General features: G+C 39.4%; 1 protein-coding gene across 2 annotated transcripts in view; it reads left to right on the top strand.

Annotated features, from left to right (window-relative positions):
- Positions 1 to 22,851, top strand: part of EML6 (EMAP like 6) — a 117,076-nt gene that overhangs the window by 90,735 nt on the left and 3,490 nt on the right. Inside the window, exons 28-41 of one of the 2 annotated variants that reach the window (XM_072857557.1) lie at positions 7,029 to 7,107; positions 8,325 to 8,454; positions 9,703 to 9,801; positions 11,098 to 11,118; positions 11,493 to 11,666; positions 12,395 to 12,603; positions 14,655 to 14,812; positions 15,506 to 15,620; positions 16,866 to 17,054; positions 18,154 to 18,326; positions 18,900 to 19,062; positions 19,811 to 19,914; positions 21,118 to 21,271; positions 21,648 to 21,748. In XM_072857557.1, coding sequence (XP_072713658.1) covers positions 7,029 to 7,107; positions 8,325 to 8,454; positions 9,703 to 9,801; positions 11,098 to 11,118; positions 11,493 to 11,666; positions 12,395 to 12,603; positions 14,655 to 14,812; positions 15,506 to 15,620; positions 16,866 to 17,054; positions 18,154 to 18,326; positions 18,900 to 19,062; positions 19,811 to 19,914; positions 21,118 to 21,271; positions 21,648 to 21,748 — 1,869 coding nt within the window. The remainder of the gene's footprint in view (positions 1 to 7,028; positions 7,108 to 8,324; positions 8,455 to 9,702; positions 9,802 to 11,097; positions 11,119 to 11,492; positions 11,667 to 12,394; positions 12,604 to 14,654; positions 14,813 to 15,505; positions 15,621 to 16,865; positions 17,055 to 18,153; positions 18,327 to 18,899; positions 19,063 to 19,810; positions 19,915 to 21,117; positions 21,272 to 21,647; positions 21,749 to 22,851) is intronic. The other variant, XM_072857558.1, reaches the window with a different exon arrangement.

Here is a 22,851-nt window from a genome sequence, read left to right as displayed (position 1 = left end):
ATAAGATTAAGGTTTTTCCTTAGAAAAGGAAATGAAAGCCCTTTATCAAGTGTACTTTTCCTGTCTCATTTATTTACATAATGAAAATGATGATTCTGCAAATATCTTAGAGGAACGTACAAGTGACATGATCTATTTTACTTGCAGGATTTGAAATGAATCATGGTTTGGTATTTTTGTGGGGGACTCAAGATATACTGTCTCTGTCAGCAGTTACAGCTTTAGGATGGAAAAATAACAGGAGAGATGAGGCTGAGCAACAGTTTTAAAATATCTTGTGGTTGTATTAGTCGGTGCATTCGGTTAAGATAATTAATGGATTGTTGTTTCTCTCTCCTCTCCCCAACCTTCTTGTTTTTCTTCTTCTCCCTTTCCATGTCTGTCCTCCTATCCTCTCCACCCACCCTTATTTTTCTCTTCCTTTTTTGCTCCTCTGGTTGGCATCCTCTTCTTTGCTCTGCCTGTATGGTACAGAAGTGGGGTGCCAATGAGAGGTGCTGCAGGAGCACTCTCGTGGTGTGGGAGCTCCAAGAGCAGTGCTCCCACACCACGGGACCACTTGGTCACTGGTGGGACTGTCCCAGACAATCCAGGACAATTGTAAGCTATACTGTGTGTTATGTAGGAATTGTGCTCCATTTCAGAAAAGGGCTAACTTTTGAACTGGGACCATTTTAACTGCCAAAGAATTTATATAATAAGAAGTAAAACAAGCTTGCGTGAAGACTGTATTTATGTCGCTAATACGAAAGCCAAAGATGTATTTGCATTTTGCATTCTACTAACCGCTAACATATATCCTGTGTTTGCAGCTTTCATTTAGTTTGATTTGCATGCCTCTACGTAAACTGAAAACTCTTGTAATATACCTGGTGATGGAAAACCCTTGAAAGCAGGTTGAATGTGTAGAAAACAAAAAGCAGCATTAGCATGTTTGTCTAGTTTTCTGTTTTCTTAACATACTGGCTTGTCTCACTCTCTGCGAGTTATCTGTCTCGGAGCCTGTTCTCAATTGTGTTAACATGCATCATTTGTAATCATATGTTCTGATAAAGATGAGAAGTTACAGAAGGTTAAGAAGTTGCATTTTCTCTCTTCAAATATTATTCTTTTGATTATTTCTTTCTTTACACCAACATGAGCTGAATTATATAAGCTTTCAAAATAGCCCCCACCAGCGGCGAGTACAAGCCTTTGTACCATAAACTGAATTATTAGACATATGGTTACAAAATTTGTTCATGCACTTTTACATGCACGCTTCTGTGGGTGCAGTGTAAAAGCTTTGAATGTGAATCTGTGTTGTATTTATGTGTAGGTGGGAACTATTCAAAATGTATCTGGAAAAACGCATCTCTGGGGTGGAGAAAATAACTTTGGGCTTACTTCAGCAGAAACCTACTGTTTGAGAATGAGTAGCATCCTTTGGAATATTCACTTTTACTTTCTCAACAGCATTATGTCAAGTTAATGCATCCTAGATGTATGTGGCAGCATGCTGGTTTCATCGCATTTGTCCCTAAGGCTTGAACACATTGTGACTGGTATTTTTACAGTCCCTGCTGAACTCAGAGTCAATCTCCCTTCTCCCACAGGTCAGCACAAAGCTGGCCCAAAGGTCTTTTTCATGAGCGTGACGCTTAGTGGGTGTGGAATTGAGGGATGCCGATACTGTCACAATGCACACGTTACCACCATTTCTCTCTTAGAACTTGAGCGCTCTCTGCACTGAGGTTGATGCGAAATATTCAGCTTTTTTTTGAGGGTGGTTGTGTAGGTTGTGGTCCAGGAAGGATCAAAAAAGGGTTGTTTCTGACATGTTTTGTTATGCAGGGGAAGGATGCTATTTTATCTGCCTGTTATATTTTACCTCCAGCCCAAAAGTTCTCTGTATGCTATTGGTTGAATATTTTTACTTATACAATGAGCGCAGCTTCAAAACGTGTCAGACTTTATGTAAGGAATAACAAAACAAATGGAAAAGACTTTTCCTCTCAAACATGATCACAAACCCTGAGAGAAATCTAAGGAAAGAGAGACCTTCCAGAATATGCTAATGTTGGGTTGATTCTGATGCCTTGGTAGTATATGGAGAGAATTCTCCTGAAGTCTCATGAGCTGAGGTATTCAAAACTTTTTAGCTCAAAGACAGAAATTTAGGTTTTGCCTAAAGCGTGGTACAATGTGTTCCTTGAAGCTGGCTTTGGCAAAGGGGGCTGAGGGATCTTCCAGACAGCCCTGTCTGTGTGGTGTACTATGCGTGACAGATCTCTATGCAATAGGGCCAGCCTATTCACAGTAGTTGTTTAGTTTAACAGCTTTACAAGATGTTTAGAACAACAAACTTGTTAAAAAATAAAGGCCTTCAGATTTCATTCAGAACTGATTATCCTTCTTATTAATCTGCTTTTCTGCTTGTTTCACATTTGAAGACTGAACTAGAATGACATGTGAATGCAATGACTAGCTTCCCTTACAAAATACGAAAATGGCTATCACCACCATGCGTTCTGCAATACCTTTTCTTTTCTTTTCTTTTCTTTTTTTTTTTTAAAGAGTGCATCAGCGTACATGTGAAATCATAAATATTGTAACCATGCTAAGGCTTTTTCAGTGCCACGCTTTAAAAAAATAATTTAGATTACAGTTGATGTTTCCCTCTAGTTTTGTTTCAGCTTTGCTTTGATCCACTGTATTAAAGAGTAGGATATTTTCATATTGAATACTATTCTTTTTTGTCGTCTTGTGTTATTTACAAAATGTAAAGGACAAGTAACAGCAGGAAAAGTTGCATGTAAAACTCCTATGTATGTTGGGATGGGAAAATCCAAGGGTTTAGAACTCACAAAATCTTTTAGTCACTTCTTAAAGCTCTAGGAGTTTTGCAGCAGTTTTAGGGCACTTGGGAGTCCCCCTCCTGTCAACTAGTGGAAGCATACTTTTAAAAGCTGCTTTTGCATTTTTTCTGAAATGAACAGTACATTTTTTTTTAAATCTTGGATTTTTAATTCTCTTGTCCAAACAAACCTACCCGTAGTGGATCATCTTACCTCTCTTTGAAGCTTGCTTTCTCTTCTTGGGAGCAGTCCTGCTCATTTTTATTTTTATGTAGCAACCAAGTATGTTCCCTCTCCAGTTAGCAGCCATCTAAATGCACACATTAGTCTCCCATTTGGACTGTCTTCAGCTGCTTTTCTACCCATTTCTGCTGGGCCCAGCCCGTCACCTTCTCAGTGTCAGGACATTTTTGTCCATCTGTCCCTGCTCCAGACCTCATTGTTTGTCGCTTTTGTGCAACGTTGTTTCTGAAGATTCAACTCTGTTCCAGTTGGCCTCAGAACAGAATATTTGTGTTCTCGCCAATTTAGTACTGATGCAGGCAGTGTCTCTCATCAGAGAGCAATTATGCCATGTGCCCTAAAAACATGAGTTGGTTATCCCTGTCCCATAGAATTTATCATAACAATTTTTGGTCTGCTTTTTCTCGCCTTTATTTTCCCTCTAAATGGATCTAACTCCTCCACACACACACTTTGACCCCGTTCTCTAAGATCACATCTCTTTTCACCTTCAAGGTGCCCCACTCTTCCAAAACCCCATTCCCTCTTCCCCCCTGCTCAGCTCTTGGTTGTCTACCTGTTATTCTCTGTCCTGGTGCTGCCTGTTCACCCCACCCGTGATTTAGGCTCCTCTTCCTACTCATCGGTCTTGGCCGTTTCGGATGGCCTTCTTGGTTAGGTGAGAGTGAATGAATTGTCACTTGCACCTTTTTACACTTCTGCATGAAGACCCATAAGGAGAATGGGTGAGATTTTGTCAGTTTAAATCTGGAGGTAGCTCACTGATTTATAACCGTGCATACTTGTGTAAGCGTATCATCAAGAATAATCATTAGTAACAGAAATTTTATTTGCTGTATTCACAGTATCTAAAGAGCTGAAAGCCCTCTAATGTCTGACTGTGTCTTATCTTTCCTGGAAGTCATTTCATCCCATAGCGTAATATAAGCACATTTACTTTAAATTACTGGAAAGAAACCGTTAATGCTTGTATTATGTTTTAACTTGCTTTCCTTTGGAGGCAGGGAATTGTCAAGTAAGTACTAACACCACATAGCACAGAAAAAGCACAGATTGCTGTGAATGTACAATGCAGATTGCATAGGTCAAAAAGGGTAAATATATGTAGTTGGCTACAGTGCAAATTTCTTGTCTTGACACTGCCATCTTATGTATCAAAATAAATTAGGTGTAGTCACAGACTTGTTAAAAATGAAATTACTTGTTAAAATGTTAAAAATTTGATGCTGCTTTACATTTGTTTTATTAAGATGATAATAAGGCAATGAATGCATACATGTGTGTATATATACATGTACATGTATATATGAATGCACACAACATTTGTGTTTGTGTGTACTGTGATAGATAGATATAAAAGTATATGTGTGTATGTGTATGTTTCCAAATTAAACCTCATGCTTACAATCTAGTGATTATCAATCGTGTCATAGTGGTAGTGTTCTCTTGCTTTCATAAAAAATTTTGGCTTGCTCTCGTTGTAAACTTTAACTGATATTCCTAGATAAAGAAATGTAAAAATGATCCATTTTAAAATTACACTAAAACAGAAAAAAGAGCAGGAAGCATACAAAAAATATATTTATTATTTTCATACGTGCTGATTCAAAGGCCTTAGTAAATCTGGGCTGAAATGGCTTTTGCTGTTCTAGCATCACAGAATGATTTTATTTTGTAAGAGAATTAAGTTTTGTAATAATTTCCTCCGCCCCTTCTCTACTGCTGACTGCGCTGCTATTCGGTCCAGTTACCGCTGATGGTTATGTAACGTGACTTGATTGACCACTTTCAGAGAAAATAAAGGTACTTGTTTCCCTGGGAGCAAAAAAGTACAAGCTGTCCCCGTAAGTAAGTTGGCCTACCAATGAACAATTAGGAGGCTAAATTGTAGGCCGAACTAGGATCGAAAACAAGCATCCATTGTGTGAAATTCTCAACAGCGCTTATGAGACTGTGAAGTTTCTACCAGTTTCCATCCCTGTCAGGCACCTGAAAATAAACAAACACGTGAATCACGTTCTCCTTCAGTCCAAAGTGTGCGGGAAGCATGGATGTAGCTTCCTTTTTTCCTCCATCCTGTAGGATCTTTAGTTCAGGGTATACGCAGGGATGCCAGGGTATGATGTTTCTGAATTTGTAGACTGGTGCACTCTTTAATTTCTGTTTTAGTTCTTGCTGGCATGCTTGAATAGCATGTGTTGTGCCACAAAGGAATGACTGATCAACTCTAAAAATGCTTGTGCATGAGTAAAGTGGTCAGAAGTACACCTAAACTGTATTAAGTTTCTTACTTGGCTTTGTTTGCTGCTTACAAGGGGATCAAGGTAACTCTTTCACTCTTTTAATGTCACAAGATCACCTGCTAATGTACTTTGCTAGTACTTAGTGAGTTTGCTTGTTTGCTTGAGAAGTGGGTTAGTTTGTCTCCTTCCAGCTTTGTTCTGTCGTCCTCAGAGCTCAGATTTTCATGCTACTTACTCCTGCAATAAGTATTCTAGCTGTGTAGCAGCAGTAAGTGTTCTAGCTGTGCATTTCGTCAATTGTTGCCTTTAATACCTTCTATAGGAAATACAATTCCAGAAAAAGCAGCTCCCTCGAAGCAAAAGGGATTTCATTCTTCTGCAATTAATTTTTGCAAACCAAGAATTAATGGTAGTTACAGTATAAGGACAAGAACAATCTAATTTTCACAGCATATATAATGTATATCAAGTTCACATCTTTTTAAAAATCTTAAACTGTGGAAATGCTTTCCAGATTTGACTGTTTATTAAATAAATTGAAGCCAGGCATTTCGGTTTTTACTTGTGGAACCCCACTGTTGTTTAACCCCGTCTCCAGAATCTGCCATTGCAGCTTAAAGGGATGCAGTGGGGATTTTTTGTATTATTAACGGCTGCCATCAAGTGATGTTTTGGAGCAACCATTTAACCATAATACCTGTTTTTATTCTTTTGCCATCACCACTTTGACCCCAACCTCTAGCAAGATCCATTTTCTAAGTAGAAGGTGATCAAGCATGATAAAGAATCTAGGCCAGATTTCTATGGGCTAATTTCTCCAGTAAAGGGCTCTGTTCTGCTGTTGACAGGGTTAGAATTAGCCCTCATGAATTTCTGTTAACAGAGAGGGAGAATCATTATGCTTAAATTAACACAGTGGTCATCTAAAGTGGAGCCTGTGCAGCAGGCATTTGATTTTGTAAGGTCATGAACTTCTAGAGGCTGAGCTCCCTCTTACTCCTCTTAGGTTTGTGCCTCTTCTTTTTTTTCTTGGAAGGATCAAGTCCAATAGGAGCAGTAAAGGCTATCTGTCTTTAAAGACCATGTGCACGAATCCAATTTTGTTTCAGTCTGTGTTCTACATTTGCCTTTTTAGCTACTTTTAGCAACTGTAATTATATAAAAATGCTTTGCTGGCCTTAGTCTCTGTTAAATTCACATGGATGAATATAAATTGTACATTTTAAAATGTAATCATTTTATCTCTAATATGATTTTGAGAAGATTTTAATAAAGTCTTGTCAAGGTTTTGCAATGGAATTTCTCAGAAGCAGCAAGGTTGGGGAAAGTTCAACTGCCAGCTGTAGAAAATCTTTTAGATAATTTCTAAAAGCAACAATTTACTATAATTTAGTATTCAAGGATTTTCCCATGGATTTAAATCATTATGATTTTAAAAAACCAAAATTGGTGTATGGTGGTCTGTTCTGCCACTCATCCACTAAATCTACACCAATGTTATTTTTGCTCTTTCCATCAAAATGCATATGATTTCAGTCAGTTTATTGTACAACTCTAAAAAAGAAAAAAAAAAAGCTAGGCATTAAGCTCATATCGTTGCAATTGGCCATTTCCTGTTCACGTACAAAACATATGCTATGGTTTTGAAGGTTTTATTTTGCTTTCCAACATATTGATTGTTGTCTTTTTTAAATGTTTGTTTCAGGCCACCAGTTAGCAGAGCTGCTCCTCAACCTGAAAAACTGCAAAAGAACAATATCAACAAAAAAAAGAAACTGGTTGAGGTCAGGCTTAATACCTTTTTATTTGCTGTAGAAGTAATATGTGCTGGGTGAAATTCATCCCTATTTTGAGGGCAGCTAAAGTCATGTATAGGTAGAAGAGAAAGAAATTTCTAGAAAGTACTTTCAGCTCTGGTGGCAAACACCAGAAGATGTGATAGACAGCTACCTCTGTCAGAAAACCTCAGATTTAGGGTGTTAAAGCTTACCTGTAATATCAGATCTCTCCAAACCCAACATTTGTCTCTTAATTTGAAGGGCAGGTAGAGCCAAAGTGTATGTGCATCCACAGCAGAACCCGTACTCGCTACCTAACCCCAAGGGAAGTACCGTCAGAAACTGCACTTCCACACATGAAAAATCATGTGCGGGATTTTGAATGATGACATTTGCTCATTTACTTTGCAACATACGTTTTTCCCCAAACTGTAGGGCCCCCCAAACAACTTTTAGGAATTTACACGTAATATGCTGAACAAGGAATATTCTGTGGTCTGCCTGGACAATTTGAAACAATTCCTTGGCCTGTCAATGTCATTCAGATTGTTCAAAGTAAGCCGTAATTGTGTTTGGGACAGATTCATTAAGTCTGTCTTCTGGGCTATAAAAGCAGCTTTAACAAAAATCCATTCACCATCACTGTTTTTCTGGAGGAAACCTCTTTGGCAATTGCTTATTGTAAGCTGAAATTACACCTCTGATTAATGTTTTAATTGGAGAGTTACTTATAGCCTGCCTTTGCTTCTTATAAGGACTTTACGGTCAGAACTTGGTCTGTTAAAATTTGGAAGTTTACTTCAAGAGAAGACTCTTGAAGTAAAGATATTTGCAAATACCTGATACCCTATACAGCTATTAAACTGTGATGGGAAGATTAATACAATTGGACCTTTTTTGTAAGTTGTATATATTTTGAATGGAAATTTACAGAAACAAAGCATTTACAGCTGGCTGCATTATTAAAGAAATTATATAAATGCAGGGCCTTAGTTGACCAATTAAAGCATTGTAGATAGTCTGTGAGAATGTCATACCTCAATAAATTAGCAGAAGAACAGGGATAACGGATTAATTATTGTTTAATTAATCTATTGCCTCTACAAGGTACTTGTAGGTTGTGTAATTACTTTAGAACTGCACTTATGTGATCCAAACTCTGTGATCTCCTTGTTTCTTCTTTCACTTCACTCTTATTCTTTCTTTTTGTTTTATTTGACTAGGAGCTGGCTTTAGACCATGTTTTTGGATACAGAGGATTTGATTGCCGCAACAACCTTCATTACTTAAATGACGGTGCTGATATTATTTTCCACACAGCTGCAGCAGGCATAGTTCAAAATCTTTCTACTGGTAATTCAACTTGAAACAGTACTTTGAGATTAAAAAAATGCTTTACAAGTAAAATACTTCTGATTGAAAGTCTTAACTTTTCAACATTCCTGTAACTTTCTCACATTTTGCATCTTGATAAATAATGCAAAAAAATTTAGATGGCTGTTGTATCAGATTGGCAATTTCTCCTGCTCAGGTCATCCTGTAGAGCCCATCCTGTTCCATTCAGCAGGTATGAGATTCTGCTAGGAAGTGTAATAAAAGCCTGTTGTATTTCTGCAGTTGTGCCTTGCTAAAATCCCTGCTGAAGACACAGGAATGGCTTTCTCAGAGGAGAGAGCCCCGGTTATGAAATGACTAGTACCCCAAAAAATGGTAGGAGCAGTAACACCCATTGTTTCATTTTGAGTTGTTTTAGCAAATTCAAACCCCAGAGAAGGGTACATTTTGATGCAATACAGTGTGAGCAAGTTGTTGTTTGGAAGGGGTAGAAATATTCCCGGCCTTTTGGGTAATGAAGAGGAGGAAAAATGCCAAAAATTTATCTAGCCCTAAGTTGTAGCACCAACATCTCCATATGCTTCATATATCTCAAGAAACACAGATGGGAATTAAAGGAATTTTGGCTTTATTTTATTCCCTCTTGGTGCCACAGTGAACCAGTCACAGCGGTGCGCTCAGCAGCTCTGCCGCCAAGAAGGGGCGGAGGCAGAAATGCTGTCACATCTGGTGACCTTTGGGGACCCCAGTCCTAGCGCGGCCTCTGACCCGTGGAGTTGGGAAGCACGGTCCCATCTGTTCTTTTTGGGCCCTTTCCCTTGGGAGGATATTGCAAAGCGCAGACCTCTCAGGGCTTTGCTCTCCACTTTGCTTCCCACTGACTGCATTGATTTACTGGGAAACCTGGGCCCTGCATTTGCTAGTTTTGCTTTTTCGTGCAGTTACAGGAGGCTACAGGATGATTCTTGGGCTGATTCCTGGTTCCCTGGACATAGCTAGTTTACCAAATAATATCGCCTTTTTTATATATATATATATATATATATATATACGTGTGTGTGTTAATAGTTACATTCATAGTGCATTTGGAAATGGAGCCTGGGAACGAGAGCGGAGCAGCTGTCGACACAGTTATTGCCCTACCCCCATCCATCCCCTGGAGAGTACAGCATGAGTGTAGGAACAAGCTGCTTGAATATTCTTTGCTTCAGTGGTGGTTCTTTCTTCGATACTGTTGTGAATAAAAACATGTTTGCATTTTATTAGGTAGTCAGAGTTTCTACCTGGAGCATACCGATGACATTCTCTGCCTAACTGTGAATCAGCATCCGAAGTATAAAAATATTGTGGCTACCAGCCAGATCGGTAGGTGACTCTCCATATAACAGAGTTTTACTCAAAAATTATCAGGGGCACTGATTTATTTTGGGCTTTTCTGTGTAGGAATTTTACCAGGACACGCCAGTGTTACTGTCCTCAAACTTTTTCTTTGATTTTTAAAGGGTAATCAAGCTTCAGGATTTTCTTATTAATTCGATTTCATCTCTGTTGTGAGTCATTGGATTTTAGAGTTAATTGTAGTACAATCATATTTCAGAAAGCAAGCTTTGATAAACCGTACTAAATAATCTCATTGATCTGTAATCATAAGATCTGTAGAATTCCCGCTTTCCTTCCTGTGTCCAAGGCACTTGTTTAGCAGTAAAATGCTTAGCAGTGGAAATATGATAATGAAAATTTCCTATGCAGAAGTACATATATGGAAACTATGTACTCTACTATGTGGAAAAGGAAAGAAATAGAGTGAAATCTCAACAGAAGTTACGACGCATGTAAGGGGCCAGTTGTGAAACCACATGTATTTATTTGTTTGTTATTTACACGGAGAGTCCTGTTAGATTCCCTAGAACCTTTTGCAGGAGTAAACATTGTATGGGAAATGCAGGATCATTTGTCCCAAGCCTTGAGAAGGATCTGTTGCCTTTCACTTAAACCAGCTTAACACTGGAATAATTAACTTCCTGAAAAAGAATGGTGTCATTTGAATTCACATCATTCTGGAAGGAGACTCAAGTCCAGAATTTCTGTAATAAGTAACTTAACAGGGGGCAGAAAAATGGTAGAAGATGAACACCTTGACAAACCGTCTTTGCCACCTGTACTGAGTGCTGCCACTTCAGTTTGAATGTCGCGTAAACACAAAAATCCATACGTGTTGTTAGAGCTCCAGTTCAAAATACTGATTTCTATGACATGGAAAAGGTAACTGTTAAAGGCCCTTTTTCTATTCTGTCAGTAAGAGCCCATGAAATCAGTGTTTCTGATTTTGGTTGATATTCTGTATAACTACAGATTCATTTAACTTTTAATAATTTTTTAAAACTGCATGTCTCTAGCATTTCTTTTAAATACCATTTTAAAAACTCAAAAGTACTAAATATTGTTGCGATATTTGTGTATAAAAACCAATATACCCAAACAAGTTCAACAATATTCCTGCTTATTTGTTTTGTTGATTTAATCCATATCCATTTCCAAATTTTTAATTTTTTTTTTTTCCTTCTGGTGCTGATGCTGGCACTTCAGCATTAGAAACATGACTTATTTCACCTATTGTTTTCCCTTGGTGCTTCCTCATTTGCCATTGCTCTCACAATGCAGGTGATATGACAGAATTTCCAGGTAAGGCTGTTTCGTTTGTGAATTTTAGTCAGCAGAGTTATGTAAAAGTTTCATGTTACCTCATTGTATCTGTGTGAATCGCGGATACAAGTGAAACATCTACAGACAATTTCTTTTGCATGAGGTTCTTCATAAATGTTATGTTGTTCTTTTAGAATTTGTCTTACTTCATGAAATACAATGGTTTCCCCCTGTGTTTTGCAAGCTATTATGATTTTTTTTGAGTAGTGTTAATCTTAAAACAAAATAAAACAAAACCCCACAACTTGTAAGTGTCTGTTTAGGTTAAATGTTCTTGAAAAATGCCTATTTTTTTATTGAAGCTTTCCAGATGCTGAACTAATTCTCTTTTTAATACATCTTTTTGCACGTAGGTACAACTCCCACAATTCATATATGGGATGCTATGAGCAAGCAAACGATTTCAATGCTACGTTGCTTCCATACCAAAGGGGTCAACTATGTTAACTTCAGTGCAACTGGTAAACTTCTGGTTTCAGTGGGAGTTGATCCAGAACACACTATCACAGTGTGGAGATGGCAAGAAGGTAACTCTGGAAAAATTGTGTTCCTTCAGCCTAACAGAACTGTGTACAATTATTTGCTTTTCCTTTCAAGTCTTTGGAATAGATTTGTGTTCTTACTCTGAGAATCGTGGCTCCCTAAGTCACAAAATCAGTTAAAGGAGATGGCAAAGTGCTAGAACATATGAATAAGAAAATAAGTTTTAAACTTCTATTATAGATAGAAGTAAGTTAAGGAAAGAATGTTGTTTAATATAAAATTCCATTAAATCAAGGAAAGTATTTTCTTTTTCTTCCTAAAATACTTGAACTTGAAATTCTACGCCATAGATAGCCCTTTGGGAAGTCATTTCCAGAAAGGAATTATCATGTGCAGAAATGGTGGAGGGGAGAGCAGAAGTGTCTCAGCTCATTAGATGTTTTCCCGTGTGTTTCACCAGATGGTAACTCATTGATGATACACAAAATTTCTGTGGTGTTATTTCCCTGACCGAGGAGACAAATCATGCTATGACAACCTAAATCTGCATTTCCGAAAACAGTCAGATGCAATGGAATAACCAGGGACTGTTACAGGTTGCATGAATTAAGATGTTTGATACACTAAATAATGTTGGGATTTGCTTAGCTCTCAGCATCTGGGACACAGTTCTCTAATCCAATACCAGGTCAATTTATTTTATAAAATCGTATCAGAGCTTAATTTTGCAGGTAAATTTAACTTTATTTTTATCCTTTCCTAATTAAAACAGGGGCTAAAGTTGCTAGCAGGGGAGGACACCTGGAGAGGATATTCGTTGTAGAGTTCCGCCCAGATTCAGACACTCAGTTTGTGTCTGTTGGGGTAAAACACATGAAGTTCTGGACATTAGCTGGCAGTGCTTTGCTTTATAAGAAAGGAGTCATTGGTTCCCTGGAAGATGCCAAAATGCAAACCATGCTTTCTGTTGCCTTCGGAGCAGTGAGTTCAAATTACTTGCTACAGAATTTTATAATACATTTTTATTAAAACTGCAAGTGTCACTTTCCGTTGTTGAAATCCAGTACAGTGTGGACAGTGCAAGACCATGGAGCTCTTGCTTATTAGTTAAACTTTTAATTTAAAACTTGTACGCCTTTAGATCCTCCTGTAAGTTTTCTAAGCAGGGTTGTGTTTCTCTGTTAGTGAACATTTTTTACTAATGTCTGTGCATAGCTACAGCATCAGCTGCCATGGCTTTTATTTTTTTACTTTGCTAGTTATTTAGCACTTCACTGGTTAACTTAGAAAAATGTAATCTTGTTATTTTGTGTATAGGCTCTGCAACCTTTTTTTCTGCTGACGGTATTTGGTATGACGTATGCTAGTGATCCAACTAATGGTAACAGTATATAATACTCTCCAGTATGATCATTAAGGAACCATAGTGCTGTGCTTTAGACTTCATAGTTAAGGAAAACAAGACATATTAACAGTGAAAAAGCAGTGTTACTGTGATACTAAAGTCTGAAATAGCTTCTGCTTCATCCAGAAACCCCATGGAAATTACCTTTGCAGAGGTCAAGCATAAATTATACAAATCACCAATTCAAAGAAACCCCTTGCTCGTAGTTATCCACCCTGGACAATAGTACTAATGTGTGAAATGTGAGTGTATAAAATTAGGCACCCAAATCCTCATTCTTGTGCCCAAACAAGTGACTTCATTGTCAAAAATTGCTTAATATTAAACATTCCTTTCTATTTCAATGGCATTATTCCAGTATAAAAGAGGAGTAATGTAATGGACACTAAAGACCCCAAAAGTGATTTTAAAAAAGAAGCGGAATGTAATATTAGAACAAACAAATTGCTTGTCTGTACTTTCCAAGTAGAAACAGTCCAACGGACACTTTATTTTCTTAAATAATAAAACTACTGTCCTGTAAGGGGCACCTTCAAAGCCAGCAGATGAACTCTACTCCATTAGCATATGTCATTCATGCAGGATGGTTTTTTTTCTTCCTCAAGTATGTGTCATGGAATCCCACTGGAAGTACGAGTCCATGTCACAGGAGCAGGAGTAAATTGCTCTTAATAGAGTAGAGGCTATGCATGTACCCTCTGCTTCTTCATGCATCCATGGACCTCATGCATTTTCATCCAGGTCCATCTAATGCCAAAGTCAACAGGTTGTGCTGGGATACAGCCACACTAAATTTTTGTCTCAAATGGTGGAAAGTCATTCTGGGGCTTCTTTCCCCCAGTTCCTTCAACAGACACCATTGCTGTTGGTTGCAGAACATGAGACTTTCCTTTGAACCCCCGTCAAAAGGGTTCACTCACAATTTTTCCTGCTAGCTATTATTTCAGAGTCAGTGGCCTTTCAAGGTCAGACCATCTTTAGTTCTTTAGGCAAGCTTTTCCATTTAACAGAGCACACTCCAAAAGAGCGTTTGCAATGCAGAATACTTACTGCTTTTCCCCATTCCTCTGGGAGTCCCAGACCTCTGACCAGTTTGCTCCATGGAGGAGTTTCATGGCTTTGATGAGAGATTATGCCATTGCTGTGGTGCTTAAAGTAGGTATCAGGTTGAGTTAAGTTTTAGTTTAAGTTTATACACTTTATTTTCAACATCTTGAAGATACTGCTTGCCAGTCGTCTGTACTGGGATTCTCACTGACACATACTCAAAGAAGAAAGAAACGTCATTTAAAATTCAGCAGTGGTAACCTGCCGTCCTTCTCACCAGCAGGAGACATGACGTAGCACATGCATAGCAAAGTAGTACATGCATCTGAAAGATCCCCAGGTGAGATGCATGAGGTGAACGTGCCCTACCCAGGGACCCATATGTTTTATAACATCTCAAAGAAACACCATTAGAGTACAGTCATTAACCTCACTCTCTTGATGCAGATGGTTTTAATTCCTACGTTCATTGCATAGTTGACTTTTCTCAGGCAATTCAGTAGCTAAAAGAATTTTAATTCAAGCTGAACAAAAATGCTAAGGTATTTATTATATCAGGAATCATTGCTATTTGTTGCAGAATAACCTTACATTTACCGGTGCCATAAATGGAGATGTCTACGTCTGGAAGGATCATTTTCTGATTAGACTTGTGGCAAAAGCTCACACAGGGCCAGTGTTTACAATGTACACAACTCTCCGAGATGGACTCATTGTTACAGGAGGGAAGGAGAGACCGTAAGACATATAATCTTCTAAAGTGCACAACTTTTGTCTCATATGATATTTTTTATTTATCCAGTATCCTAGAGATACACAATGGTTCCCAGAGATAAATGGTATCTGTCCTATAGCAGTTTGAATCTAAATTTTACATAACATGCCCAGGTGTCTTAGTAAGTAAAGGACTAATAAGTAGGACACTCAAGGGTCACAGTAACGCACGTTATGCGCAAAGGATGTACTGAGCCTCAAATTAGCAATTGGTACGAACACCTGTATAAGCTCGTTGTTGCCTGAGCTCCTGCCAGCCTGGCATAAGTGGGTTTTTCTTAATGTTTTAATTCTGTCAAACTACAGACAAGCTCTCCCAGTGGAGACTCTGTGATTAGTAAATTCTTTGATTTACCAGAAGTAACATATTTGCTGAGCTTATCTTGGTGACAGAGATTTGAGATTAAGTGACAAGAGACCAATTTGTTTTTTACAAATTAGGCATGATACTGTTTAAAACATGAAGTGTGATAGCATTTAAATTTTTATCATTTACTTTCCATTGCACAATAGCGAGGTGTCTTTAAATACAGTAGAAGGTGATTCAGCCTATGTTGTATTATTTGATCAAGAAAATACTGATGGGACTTACATATGGGATTTGTTGTAGCCTATGCAGAAGGAGACATCTGGGTAACACAACACGCTTCTTTTCAGCACTAAAGAAGGGGGAGCTGTAAAGCTATGGGATCAAGAGATGAAACGGTGCCGAGCGTTTCAGCTTGAGACAGGCCAGCTCATTGAGTGCGTGCGCTCCGTCTGCAGAGGAAAAGTAAGTGAGCTGACGCGGCAGTGTTACACTCTGGCACGCGTCGCTGCATGTTGTGCTTGGTGGAGGCTGGATGGGAGACACATGGGAGAAGACACTTGTAAAGTTATGGGAGGAGGCTTTGTCTGCCTACCTAGTGACAATTCCTTACTTGTCTTCCTGAGCTCAGTGATGGGCTTTAAACTGCATGAGGATCGCGTTTCTGATGCTTAGTGCCTGCCTTTCCTCTAGTCAGCAAGGAAAGGGAAAGGCCTTTGAAGGCCTCTAAAGGACAGTGCTAAGTGTAGGAATGTATTTCACCACGGTAGGACCTTGCTCCCACCTTTCTTTTCGAATGACAAAAGGAACTTAAGTACCTACTTTACAAGGTTTGCTTCCCATGAAATGCAGGCGCAGCTTAGGTGCTTCAGTTAGGCAAAATGGATCCTAGCTCTTTTTTTTTTAGTCACAAATAAAACAAGTTGCCACTGAGAATTACCGATTGACTTTAAGTTTTGGTGAAGTGGGAAACAATAGCAATAACTGAGTAATTTGAGATGCTAAAATCACTCTTGCACGTGTTTAAATTGTACTTGTAAATATTGCGAAAGGAGTGGGTGACGATGCAGGAGTGTTACTTCATGTGATGGGTATCTGGCCAACCTAACGCTTCATGAAATGGTCTCTATTTAACTTCGTATATCAAGTCTCAGGAATTTGACATGCTCTTTGATAACACCACCACTGAGGAATGTTGTTTTATATTCCTATTCAAATAGCCATTAAAAAATTCCAAACTGTATCTATTTATGCTTTTTCCAAGTATTTGCCAAGAAAGCTCTGGCAGTTCAGACGATGACAGTATGACTACAGTAGATGCAAGGTGCTCTTAGACAGTAACTGAGCCTAAACCCCTGTTTTGATTTTGTTATTATTGCCCCAAAATTATATTTAGTCACCTCAGAGGTATGAGAATCATACTTTGCCAACTTGTATGTCAGCACTTTGATCTAAATTAAAATCCTTAATGGCAAGATGGAAATCCACTGCAGTCACTCAACAGTAACACCAGAACATGATACCAGATCTCCAGATGTGAAAGTATCAGTGTTTTACTCTCCTGTTTTTGAGATGCTGCATGAACCAGCAATATAAAGCAGGATGAGTTATCACGGATATTTCTGCAACGCATCGGTACTTCACTGCTATTGATACTCTGTCTGTTACGCTGACAACCCATCTCTCATTCTTTTTTTTGGCTACAAACAGGGGAAAATTTTAGTGGGAACAAAAGATGGAGAAATCCTTGAAGTAGGAGAAAAAAATGCTGCTTCAAACTTGTTGATTGACTGTCACATGGAAGGGGAAATCTGGGGCTTAGCAACTCACCCCTCAAAAGACATATTTATCTCTGCAAGTAATGATGGAACAGCAAGAATCTGGGACCTGTGTGACAAAGTGAGTATCACTAAATTGAAAAGTATGTGATTAAAGGTGATTGTTTTATATAACCATGCCTTTTTCCAGCTGTGCAATGTCCCAGATACGTATGCACCTTTGAGCAGCCATGTAAAGAGAGCAGTGTTTCTCTTCTGTTTTGGTACAGTTCTTTTTTTCTCTGCTATGTGGCAATGTGGAAAGGTAAGGCCTTGGTGAGGTAGCATGTTGCTCTTTCCAAAAGCAAGCAATTTGCAGAGAAATGCGGTTATTTAAAAGCACGTGTGCTGATGGAGTGCCTTTTGTTGTGTATTGCTTGTTTTGATCTAAAAGTACAGGCTGGCACGTTAAGGAAGCATTTGAATTCCGTGCTGACAGACGGGTGACACACATTGTCCTGTCGCTGACTAATACACAGACCTTGACAATAAGCCTGCCTTACCGGCAAGGGTGGCTCCCTCCTTTTTAGAGCCTTCTTTAGAACCGATCGTGTTGCACATGTGTAGTTCAGGATTTTTTTCCAAGTCAAATTGTGTAACAACAACTATTTTAAAAAATAACAAATAAACAAAACATTTTAAAGAATATCAAAAGTTTCTGCTTATGCTAGCCTATGTAAACCTTTTCAAAAGGTAGTTACCTGAGCTAACGGGGATAATTTTAAATATGGAAAATGAATATATCATCGATACAATCAGGTAAGTGAAAATGCAAGAGCATTCTAGTATGTTTTCACATAGCAAATCAAATGGAAAAAACCTACCCTGATCAGCAGTTGTAGAAGCTATCAAAATCACCTTTCAAACAAAATAGGAGATCGATTTTTCAGCCTTTTCTGCTAAATAGTATTCTTTCTGTGTAAAACTTGAAGTCACCCTGCAACAAGATAGATGCAAACATGGAACTCCCATCTGAATTACATCTGTATTTTGAAGTCTGTTTTGTGCCGAATGCCTGGTGGGATGTGATTTTTGATGTGAAATTTCAGATTTATATTTAGAGTAAACCATACACAGTTTGTTTTTAATAAGTGACTTTCATACTTTGTGTTCAGAAGCGTTCCAGTTGCTTGGTAGTTTTCTCCAGGGGAGGTATGAGCCTGTTGCTTTCGTTAATACAGAAACTGCTGAACAAAGTGAATCTAGGTCATCCAGCAAGATGTGCCGCATATAGTCCTGATGGTGAAATGGTCGCGATCGGCATGAAGAATGGAGAATTTGTTATTTTACTTGTAAACAGCCTTAAGGTTTGGGGCAAAAAGCGAGACAGGAAGTCTGCAATTCAGGATATCAGGTACGTCACAAATTTCAGTTGAAGTTCTCTAAATACGCAGCCCTTACTCAAGAAAAGTCCATCAAGTTGATTTCCAGATTTTTTGTAACTCCATATTTGTTGAAACCTGCATGAAATCATGAAATGCATTTACTGGCTGACTGATGGCTTTACGTATACCTAAAGCTTATGTATCTTATACACCACACACTTTTTTTCCTGTGATTAATTTGGTTATATCTGCTTGAATATAGCTAGTATGCTGTGGAGCTGTGATTATGGGAATTAATTTTATAGTATGTTTTAAAATTGCAGTTCCTGTTGCTTTCTCACAGAGGATTAGTGTTACTCTACACATGTGCTGTGCGCTCTATGCGAGTGCAATATTGACATCAGTTAACTACATACGATATTCTCAACCTTCCTCATCTATTAAGCATCAAGGTTTGGTGTGGATTCAGTCCTGCTATTGATAGAAGGTTTTTCTTGTTTTCCAGTAAAAGAAGTTTGTTTGCTTGTGTTAACATGAGAAGCAAAAGAAAATCTGGCACAGAAACAGTAAATTATACCCCCATTCCATGTTTTATTGTCTAGGATCAGCCCAGATAACAGGTTTTTGGCAGTGGGTTCACAAGAACATACTGTAGATTTTTATGATCTCACTCAAGGTACAACCCTAAACCGAATAGGCTACTGCAAAGACATTGCAAGTTTTGTCATACAGATGGATTTTTCTGCAGACAGCAGGTACATTCAGGTACGTCTCAGGTAGACCCATGTTTGTTTGTATTTATTCTGACTTACCTGTTATCAGGCATAGTAACAAGATGGAGGTAAGAAAGGGCGAGGGAGGCTTTCCAAAGTTATTCTGAATTTCAGGGGGCCCCTAAATCTTCTGAGGTAAACCAGATAACTCAGATTGCCTTTAGGATGTTCTCAGAGCTTGATTTAAAGTCCTCTCTTTCTTTCTAAATACTTGGGTCTTCCTCCTGGGTTCTGCATCTCCGACCGTAGCAACATAGCTCTGTTCCCTTACAAGATTATTGGTGTGCTAAAGGCAAAGTATTCTCTCATTTCAAGGGAATGGGGACAACACTGAGAAAGAGATTGTGGATTATAACCTCAGTATAGAAACAGTTCTCCTCCCTTCTCCTGGGTTGAGATGCCTGCGATAGATGAACTAATAAGTGAGGTTTCCTTCTGGAATGTTTCTGATTTAGTAACATTGGGTTGAGATAAACCAGAGAGTATAGACCTAAAAGGTAATCTATCGGGTACGCAGTATGCATATGAACACCTCGTTCAGTTATTGTTCTGTAACATGGTTATTACTTCATAGTGCATATAATGAGTTATAGCTAATTAGGAAAAAAGAGAAATTTTATCCTTATGTTTGTTTATTTCCTGATAAAACCTGTTGAGAATGTTACTGCTGGAAATCTTATAAAGAAAGAAAATTATGTGTTTATGGCAAAGTTACTAGCTTTTTCCCTTCCTACTTTCAGGTATCAACGGGTGCCTATAAGCGTCAAGTTCATGAGGTACCACTAGGAAAGCAAATAACAGATCCTGCGTTAATAGAAAAGATCACATGGGCCACGTGGACAAGGTAAAAAACTAAAAAACAAAGTTCTGCCTGATTGGGGACAGGTGTAATACAGGACTAAGATCAGATCACAAGATCAGATTGTGTAAACCAAACATCCCTAGGATTTGGCAAACCTGTGAGAGAAAGCATACAGACTCCCCTTCCCTAAAGCTCTCTCTTACACCCTTGGGTTTTTTAATGCACATTTGTAGCTGGTTGGCGTCTGTAGTAATTATTACGGCAGAAATACCCGAGGGCTGACTGTCATAAATCCCCAGGGGCTTGTTGCCATTTGTCCCAGGCTTCCCAACAGTGAGGTGCGTGGCCCCTCACGTGGCTCTGTACCTCTTAAAGCTTCGCTTCTATTGGCACGCCGGCATAGGCGCTACCTTATCCCACATCAGCAGACACAGGCAGCATAGGAGGCCTGGAAACATGAGCTGATTGTATTAAGAAAGGAGTTGTGGGTATCATTAAAATATATTTACTGACGTGGATTTATATAGGACCCTCCCAACATGATTATAAAACTATGGCTGTGCTCTTATTGTAGAAAGTGGAACAGGGCAAAAGCAGATCTGACAGTAAACAGTGGGTGATAATACAGGCAGGTTTTTAGGAGAAGGTAAGTGAGAATCCTCCTACTCTCACTGCTCTGCTATCAAGCAAGCATAAGAATCTGCCCCCAGTTCCTCATTTCTAAGGACTCTTGACAGATTGTGGGAGTGGGGCAGACACATCTGACAGTTAATGTGCGGGTAAACAGGAATGATTATAAAGGAACTTAAACTAAGGGAAGAACAGCTATTTCAAGAAATACTCTACATCCAAACAAGCATCCCCTCATCCAAGACCTTATGGCTAAGAGAAGAGAACATTGCTGTCAAAAATCACTGTGGGAGGGTACATACACGTCCGTAAGGAAAGGAGGAGACCACAGCTGCACAAACTGCTTGTATAAAAAGATGCGAGTGGTTTCACAGGAGATAAACCTCAGGGTTTATGGATAGAGATAGTTTAGGAGTCACAGGAAAAAAGGTATGTTCCCATGATGCTCCCTATTATGAGATCGCATTTGATGCAGTGATTTAGAGGGAAAAGACTTGTTTTTAAAGGTGGCAGTTTTTTATTACCAGGCTGTGTTGCCTCACTGTGCTCTGGAAGAGAACAGCAGCAAGTCAGTCTTACGGTCTAATGCTATTTTTTAACTTGGTTTTGGAACAGCATTCTTGGAGACGAAGTCATTGGAATTTGGCCGCGAAATGCAGATAAAGCAGATGTCAATTGTGCCTGTGTGACCCATGCTGGCCTAAATATAGTCACAGGAGACGACTTTGGTCTGGTGAAACTCTTTGATTTCCCATGCACAGAAAAATTTGTAAGTGGATATTTTATTTTAATCTAAACAGCTTGCTTTTCCCCATGTTCAAACTCCTTAGCATATGATTTTAAGGCATCCAAATGGTGCAGTCCAACAGGTAATCTCCAGGCTGCTGCCAGCCAGTGCTGGCTGCAGGAGCGTGGGAGTGAGTTGTGTGGCAGAACGGCCGTCACCGGGAGAGCAGCTCGCAGGTGACAGGGTAGCCGCCGTTCAGCCACCGGGAAGGACGCAATGCCGAGCTGGGATTACTGTGGGCTCGAAGACACTGGTACTGCTGGGGATGTGATTTTGTCTCCACTCACAAGGCAACTTTGTCACTCTGTAAGGTCACGCTGCTGTACCTATTCCTGAACTTCTGTTCTTTTTCCAACAGGCCAAACACAAGCGGTATTTTGGGCACTCTGCGCATGTCACCAACATCCGCTTTTCTCATGATGACAAGTACGTTGTAAGCACAGGAGGAGATGACTGCAGGTAACTGCTTATTTATTTTTACGATGATCAAAAATTTTGTGTACCCTTCTATGCCAAACCCCCAGCAATGCATTTAACGCCTTTCTCGGCCCACTCTCTGCATTCATTGAACCCTGCTGATGTGTGATAGTTTTAGCTTGTTTTTCTTACTCTGGAATTGCTGTATTTTATGGTCGCTTGCACCTGATTTGCTCCTGCCGCCTTGGTGCCATCGGCAAGGTCATCTCTACTGGGTAAAGCATCTTGCATGTGGGTTCCAGGTTTACCAGGCATCTGCTTGTAGCTCCTCGGCTTGCCTTCCTCCCTGTGAGGGCAGACGAGGCAGACCATACCTGTTGCTGCGTGGGCCGGCACCGACCTCTGAGACTTTGGGTGCCAAGAGGTAGCTGAAGGAGCCCCGGCTGCTGGCACAGGAGCCACTCGTGTGTCTGAAGAACATTTAGATCAGACAAAGACAGCTGCTGGGGGTGTCAGTCACACAAAAATAACTGAATAGCTCCCACCCAGCAAAGGGTAGGACAGGAATTCCGGCTGAACAGAAGGATAGGCAGATTTAGAAAGACATTTCAAATAACAGGAGGCTTCTTGAAAGGTGCCTTAAGTTTGTGTTGGGGTGTCTTTGGGTTTTTTTTTCCCTACCAGAAAAAAAAAAGAGCCAGTGCGTGTGCACACACACACGTGTGATTCCTGCCAGATCCCCCTCCACCCTCACTCCCCAAGTCTACTTGAGCTTCCAGTACTGCTCAGAGAGGACACTATTGTCAAGCAAAACAGGGAGCAGAAAGGTGAGGAACAAAAACTAAACGTGGTTAAACACAAAATGTAAGAGAATTTTTGAACAGCAAAATGCAGAACTGGAAAAGTGAAAAGCAGCAAGGTAGGGGAAAAAAAAAGAGCACAAATTCTCACAAGAGCAAGTATCAGGAAACCGCATTCAAGAACCAGGTGTTTATAAACTGCTTACTCAGCAGGAAAAATACAAGCCAGAGACTGCAAGACTGAGTCATTTTTGCCAGCACGTGAGACTGCGCGTCTTTTCTGGAAGCAGAAAACTACTGATGTATGTTTTATGACACGAGGCTCCCCTCAGTAAGCCTGCAGTG

The sequence above is a fragment of the Ciconia boyciana genome, chromosome 3 (assembly GCF_034638445.1).
Source record: "Ciconia boyciana chromosome 3, ASM3463844v1, whole genome shotgun sequence".
Classification (NCBI taxonomy): Eukaryota; Metazoa; Chordata; class Aves; order Ciconiiformes; family Ciconiidae; genus Ciconia; species Ciconia boyciana.
This window is presented reverse-complemented; position numbering and strand designations above follow the sequence as displayed.